The sequence below is a fragment of the Monopterus albus genome, unplaced genomic scaffold (assembly GCF_001952655.1).
Source record: "Monopterus albus unplaced genomic scaffold, M_albus_1.0 scaffold26.1, whole genome shotgun sequence".
Taxonomy (NCBI): domain Eukaryota; kingdom Metazoa; phylum Chordata; class Actinopteri; order Synbranchiformes; family Synbranchidae; genus Monopterus; species Monopterus albus.
The window spans coordinates 684340-691588 of record NW_018127906.1 but is presented as its reverse complement, the minus strand read 5'-3'; the positions used below and the strand labels follow the sequence as shown (position 1 = coordinate 691588).

The 7249-nt window shown below is 39.7% G+C and overlaps 1 protein-coding gene across 1 annotated transcript in view; it reads right to left on the bottom strand.

Annotated features, from left to right (window-relative positions):
- The window catches only part of LOC109957375 (ephexin-1-like), a 37310-nt gene that overhangs the window by 12915 nt on the left and 17146 nt on the right, over positions 1–7249 (bottom strand). The window contains 4 exon segments of the mRNA XM_020595224.1: positions 2089–2113; positions 2115–2176; positions 3758–3832; positions 4023–4152. Of these exon segments, the coding sequence (XP_020450880.1) occupies positions 2089–2113; positions 2115–2176; positions 3758–3832; positions 4023–4152 (292 nt within the window).

The window sequence follows — 7249 nt, the reverse complement described above, 5'->3', positions numbered from 1 at the left end:
ATTTTGGACAGAAAAGCACTACGTATTTTGTATTCTTCATTGATTTTACCATACTTGGAGTATGGCGTTGAAAACTGGGGAAACACATACAAAAGTTCACTTCAACCATTGTATATATTACAAAAAAGAGCGATAAGAATTGTGCATAAGATGGGGTATAGGGATCACACCAATGGAGCTTTCATACAGTCTAAATTGTTAAAATTTTTTGATTTAGTGGGTCACAAGACTGCTGTGTTTATGTATAAAGCCAGGAAAAATGTATTACCTGGTGGAATTCAAAAACTATTTGATGAAAGGGAAGGGGGATACAATCTAAGGGGTCAGTTAAATTTAAAAATTCATGCTATACGTACAACCAAAAAAAGATTCTGTATTTCTATAAGTGGGGTAAAACTATGGAATAATTTAAGTGTGGACATAAAAAACAGTAAGAAAATTGATGAGTTTAAACACAAATATAAAGGTATGTGTCAATCAAGATATGGGCAAGAACAAGCTTAACGATTAATCAGGTGTAACATTGGGAGTGTGGTGTTTTATACCACCAGTATATCACTAGCGTGGTGTAGAACAAAATTATCCATGTAGTAATACTGCTTGCAAACCAATGATGATAAGATGATGTTAGGGGGTAGGACTAGATAAGCCTAACTTCTTCCTACTCCGTTCAAGCATGTACTAGGTATAAGCAAATTGAAAATATATTTGTGGATATGTGTGGAATTATGTGTGTTGACATATTGACTGTTGTTACATGTTTGAAAGAATAAATCAAATCAAATAAAAAAAAAAGGTATCAACCTCACCTGGAAGAAGCAGGGTGTGCCAACACTGGCTAGTAGCCTTACTGTGATCCCTAGCGCATCTTTAAACACTTGTTTGTTGTCTTGACAGCATGTATAGTGCATCTGTTCTATCAGCTGTTTTATGTACAGGATGCCATTGTATCCTGAGAACTTTGTGTTCAGTTTTGATACTCTATGCCTACCTGTTCTTTTTCTTTGTTGGAGAAAGCACCTGGCTTCTTCACAGCTTGCAGCACATCAGTAGAGTAGCACACTTTACACACTGTTAACATTAGCCTAGCTTCATTTCACTTGCTAAGTGCACATTATCCCTGACAAACGTCTTGAACTGTCTGTTTGTTTATCCTTGTCACCATATATTATGTCTCTAGATGTAATTTAATATGCATGAAGTCAGGCTTGCTTTATTACTGACAACTGCTTGTTAATGTTACAATTGCTTTAGTAGTAACATTCACTTTTCAAATTATATCTTGAATTCCCCTAATTTTGTCTTAGTGTGTCATGATGGATCTGTGGCATATTGTGTTACCTAAACAAACAAGCATTTTCTCATATGAATTATGCAAGAGAAAACATTTTATCCTGACATACCAAGATAATGAACAGAAAAACAGAATATTGTAATCATACTTTTGACTTTTGTATTGTATAAGACTAGAGAAACATTATGCCAAAGCTGCTTTTAAGAAGAATCATTTAACTGTACTCTTTAATTGTTCTTGTTCATGTGAAGTATTTACCACTGACTAATGACCATCTGGATGCAAAGGCAGGCAAATATAATGTGATCGTGTAATACTTCTCATCTTCACACCTTTAAATAAATGTGGTGAGATACAGATGGTTGCAAAGGCTAAACCATGTGTCTAAAACTAGGCACAACACAGCCACATTTTCCAGCTAATTTCTCAAATCTTTAGAATGAGTCACAATGATTCACTTATGACACATTCAGTCTTGAAATCCAGACCTGAAAAAGGTGGTTTCTAAGTTGGGGCATAGCTATAGTCTGAACAGATCCCCTTAAGCTTGAGTGCCATTATTGTAACCATTATTGCATTGCATTGCTTGATTGTTACTAACACATTATGATCTTACAGCCATATCAGCAAGGCTTCATATTATGTATGAAATGGATATAGGCAAAATAAAAACCTGCATGCCACATCAAAAATACAACTGGCATACTGTCCCAAAATCTACATTGTGCCATCATAAAAACAGAACCACATGACTTCATAACAGTTGAAAATGAAAGACAGTAAACTCAGTTTACCTTGGATTTAAACTCCAGTTTTCTCAATGCTGATAAGCTCTTCAGTACGACTCATTTTTCGCACACCCTCGTTACCCTCTTTCACAATCTGAGGAAGACACAAATATCTCCCATCAATCCATAACCTTGGAGCACCATGTGATATTGTTTTACCTTGTTATTATCTTGTATTTGATTTTTATTGTCATGGGATATACATTACAAACAAATATAAATATATAATATTTTTTGATAATAATAAATCTGGTATAAAAAAAACAAACCTACCTGATAATCATATTCATATACAAATCCCACTTGCTGTTTATTTCTGCAACTCAGTTCCCAGAGAACACTGGCTGCTCTAATTCATGTAAGGGAGCTTAGGATTGTCAGGTTTGCCCGGCTGCACCTGCCTCTCTCACATCCCTCACCTTGTTTTCTTTTCGGTCCCTGATTACACCACCTTCCACACCTGCTCCACATCCCTTGATTACACCAGCTGCACTTCATTAGTCTTTCTCTTTACTTATACTCGGCTCACTTACCACCTTGTTCATGTTCTCGGGCCACCGTTGTTATTTTCCCTTTTTGACCAAGTATCTATTGTAATCTTGTATATTTTTTCCCCTCTCGTCCCTACCACCCTGTTTCCTCCTCCACGGACAGCCATCTCTGGACCTGGGCTCTACTCCACCCTCCCAGTGTGCACCAGCCAGGTCAATGCACAGTCACCCGATTCCACCTTCTCATCGCCTGCTTGTTTTCTCTATCTTCTCAGTAACCTCCATTCTCCACCGACCAGCTCAGGGGTGACCCCAGCAACGCAGCTAGGCCCTCATCATCACTGCATGGAACTGACATCTGTTGCTGATCGGCACCCGGTTTATCTAGTTTTCATATTCCTGTTTATCTTATGTTTCACTGCACTGTATATAGACTGTTGAGCACCATTAAATTACTGATTGCACTGAAGTCAGCTATTCGGGTCCGCCCTTTCTTGACTCACTCACCCTTCCGTGTGTGAGCCGTCCCGACAAGGATAGATGTAACTGGTAAGAGTTATCTGAGTTATCTGCCACAATATTGTGCAAAAGGCAGCTGACGGTGGCAGAAATTATTAATATAGGTTGTAATAAAATGTATGTTATGGCTATAAAAATAAAATAGCAAGAATACTAAAGAATGTCAGTCACAACAAATCCTGTACAAATATCTTTGCCCTCATCGGTCATTGTTCCACTCTAGTGTCATCCTTATGAGTGTCAGTCTGCACACTGCAGTACAACCTGCTTTAATATAAGTGCTGACTCCACTTATACAAGTGACTTTAGGCAATTACAATTAGACTTATTATTTTGCACAAGCAAGTGGGAGCAGCACTATACTGCATTTAGAGTGAAAAGATGATGCTGTACAAGCAGCAAATAGCATCTTATTTTTCGTATTATTTTATCTTAGTGGAAGTATAATCTGACTGTCCTCATTTGTTAAAAAGCATGAAGTAGATCGTATTTGTTTTAAACTGTGCTTAACACTTATATGGAATGTGTGCTTGCTTGTGTCTGATTAGCCAGCACACTGCATAAATAATTCTGCCAACATAATGGTGGTCAAATCATTATGTTGGCACCATCCTCACAGCTGCCTTTCTGAGCCCAGTCTGGACACACTTCTGACTAATGCTCACCTGCTCCAGTTGCTGATGTGCTTTTATAGCATTTGCTTCCCTCTCTGAGTTTTCCTCTGCCTTTTTCAGGATATTCTATATACAGGAATAAAGTCATATAAAAACAACATAATAGCTTCAACAAAAAATCTTTACAGTAACATCAGACCGCTATTTATTAGTACAATTTTGACATACATTCAAAACATATCCAAACTTCTGCAATTTGCCATTTTAATGTATAGTATCTAGTTTATGTAGTTCTAAGTCATGTTGGCACACTCACTTGTACAAGCAGCTTGAGTCTTGTGATCCTCTGGAAAGGAAGAATGAGGAATGAGGTAAAGGACAGGCCCCTGACACATGGTTGTTTCTCCAGTGCAGCCATGGTCTCCCGAAATGCCTGGTTTCCCTCTCTGGATGGGTAGTCATGTTAAGGAAACACAATGCTTAGTTGATCATACAGCTCCATATTACACACTCACTCATACACACATACTGTGTTTTCATTCCTTGTGAGGACCTTACATTGACTTACATTCATTTCCTGTAGACTAACCTTAACCATAACCACTACTTGCCTAACCCTAACCCTGACCCTAACCTTAAATAATGTTGTCACCCTGAAATTCAGTGATTTTCTTGTGGGGACCAGCCTGTGGTCCCCAAAATGATGGCCGAGTTCCCACAATATGAGTGTGTTAACAGGTTTCAGTCACCATCATGTAAGAAATACAAAGGCACATGCTGCACACTATCTTTCTCTTGCCTTCCACGCATGTGATGAGACTTCTGGTGATCATCCATGGATGAAGATCACACTGACTGAATTGTTTTCATTGTATTAAGCCTCTCCTAAACTCTTAGTTCAACAAAAGATAAGGCTGTTGTTGTCTTATTGTCAGTAAATCTGACTTCCCTGCCCTGTGTGATCTAGATTTAATGTAAATAATGTAATTTAAAAAAATTATGTGCAGTTGAAGGCCACATTATAGATTTTGGTTTTACCATCTAGAAATTACTGCAGTGTTTACACATAGTCACGCAATTTCAGGCGTATATACTGTATGCCACCCAGTGCAACAGTATGGTTCATTTATTTAAACTTGATTACAAATTTCAGAATTTTTTCCATATCAGCAAACATAGTAGGTAAGGATGTGATGTTCTTTTGAAAGAATTTGAAGAGCTAAGATACTGCGCAGGACCCTCAAGCTCCCAGGCCTCTGGTAGAGGACCCAAGCTTGAAGGAAGGAATACAAGACCACCCCAAAGTGGGGGGCGAGTGGGGAATTTTATACAGTATATACAGTGGTGTGAAAAAGTGTTTGCCCCCTTACTGATTTCTTATCTTTTTGCATGTTTGTCACACTGTAATGTTTCAGATCATCAAACAAATTTAAATATTAGTCAACGATAACACAAGTAAACACATCATGCAGTTTTTAAATGAAGGTTTTTATTATTAAGGGAAAACAAAATCCAAAACTACAAAGCCCTGTGTGAATAAGTGTTTCCCCCCCCTGTAGTAAGGGGGCAAACACTTTTTCACACCACTGTATATATATATATATATAAAATAAATAAATTCCCCACTCCTTCCACTTCAGGTCAGTCTTATTCTTTCCTTCAAGCTCGGGTCCTCTACCAGAGGCCTGGGAGCTTGAGGGTTCTGCACAGTATCTTAGCTGTTGCTAGGGCTGCACTCTTCTGGACAGAGATCTCAGGTGTTGTTCCTGGGATCTGTTGGAGCCACTCTCCCAGTTTGGGGGTCACAGCCCCCAATGTTGCTATTACCACAGGGACCACTTGTGCCTTCACCTTCCACATCTTTTCTAACTCTTCTTTCAGCCCTTGGTATTTCTCAGTCAGTCTGGGCCAATAGCTATCCTAAGTAGAGGAAAGTTTTGGTGGCTGTAGAAGGACACAGAGCTGACTCCCATTTAAAAAGCATTAATTTCTCTCTAGAAATACTAAGTAAATCATTTTTTCCCAAGAGATATTATGGTCTCAATCACTAAATTCAGGCCCTCTAACTATTGTACTGGTGGTCATTTTGGAAACTAGTGCTCACTAATAAGATTTTAAGGCTAATAGAAGGCTTTCATGTCTGCAGCGTGGGTGTTATTTGAAAGGTGTGATTGACTGCCTGCTGCTCTCTGCAGCTTCCAAACTCACACTGAGTGAAACATTCTGAATTCACTTTTTCAGGCAGACAGTTTTACGGTCACTGTGGTTAAGAGTTACAATAATAAGACCCTCAAGGAATGTTGTCACACAGTGTCTCATTAGGATTAACAACACCTGATACAATTCCTGGCCTGTTAGCATAACTTAGAATTACAGTAAGTCACTATATATTTTGCATTATTCAGTCCACTAGCCAGCCTGCTAACCAGATAGACTATTCTGTCTCTGGTGCACAGGCACATTTTTAGTGTTTTGATACATTAGGCAAAGTTTATGCAACTGTTATCAAACACAGCTTTTTGCTGTAACATTTAGCAAGCAGTTGCAGTCACTTGGCAGTGTGCAACATTTCATAGTTTAGTAAGTAGCAGGAGGGAAGTGTGGCCAGTGTTTTCAGTAAGCTAGCATTCAGTATGAGGTAGTGGGGCAAAGGCAACCACCCAAACTTCTAATCTGGAAGGCCCTGGCTCCACCAGGAAAGCATGACACCGACCGTAAGACACAACTTTGGGCTTCACACCAGCTCCAAATCAAACCAATGGGTGATGTCACTTAGCTTCATCTATACTGTCTATGATCTAGTCCCAGGAAGGTATGACTGTTTCAGCTAGATAAGGCTCAGCAAAGGTTGCTTTGGTAGTATGACAACATAGCATACAGTCCAAAGGTAGGAAAAGAATTCAGCCATAAACTGTATGTTTGAGTCAGCTGAGCTTTTAACAACCTGAAGCAAAATGCTGCACAGCAGCTTCAGCACATTCAACCCAACAAGAAACCAAATGCCAAGTTTGTTTGTGCTGGCTCAGCTTAGACGGACGGCTACTTGTAGTGAACTTATTCAGTTTGCTTACCACCCAGTTCAACTTGTGGCTTGAAACCTGCACTGCAAACACCCCTTTTTCATTATGGAGTCCCTCGAAAGTATTGTGAGGGTCATGTTCTTTGACTTCTCCAGTGCTTTCAACACAATCCAGCCGTCACTGCTGAGGGGGAAGTTGGAGGGGGCAGGTGTGGACCAACACCTGTCTGCATGGATCATTAACTACCTCACAAACAGACCTCAGTTCATAAGGCTGCGAGACTGTGGGTCAGACGTGGTAGTCTGCAGCATGGGGGCACCCCGGAAGACAGTGCTTTCCTCCTTCAAGTACAACTCCCACCAGTGTCATCTACAAAAGTTCTCAGACAACACTGCCATTGTTGGATGTGTATCTAGGGGGGACGAGTGGGAATACAGGGCGGTTGTTACTGACTTTGTGGAGTGGTGTGAGAAAAATCATCTGGTCCTGAACACCAGCAAGACAAAAGAGATGGTGATTGACC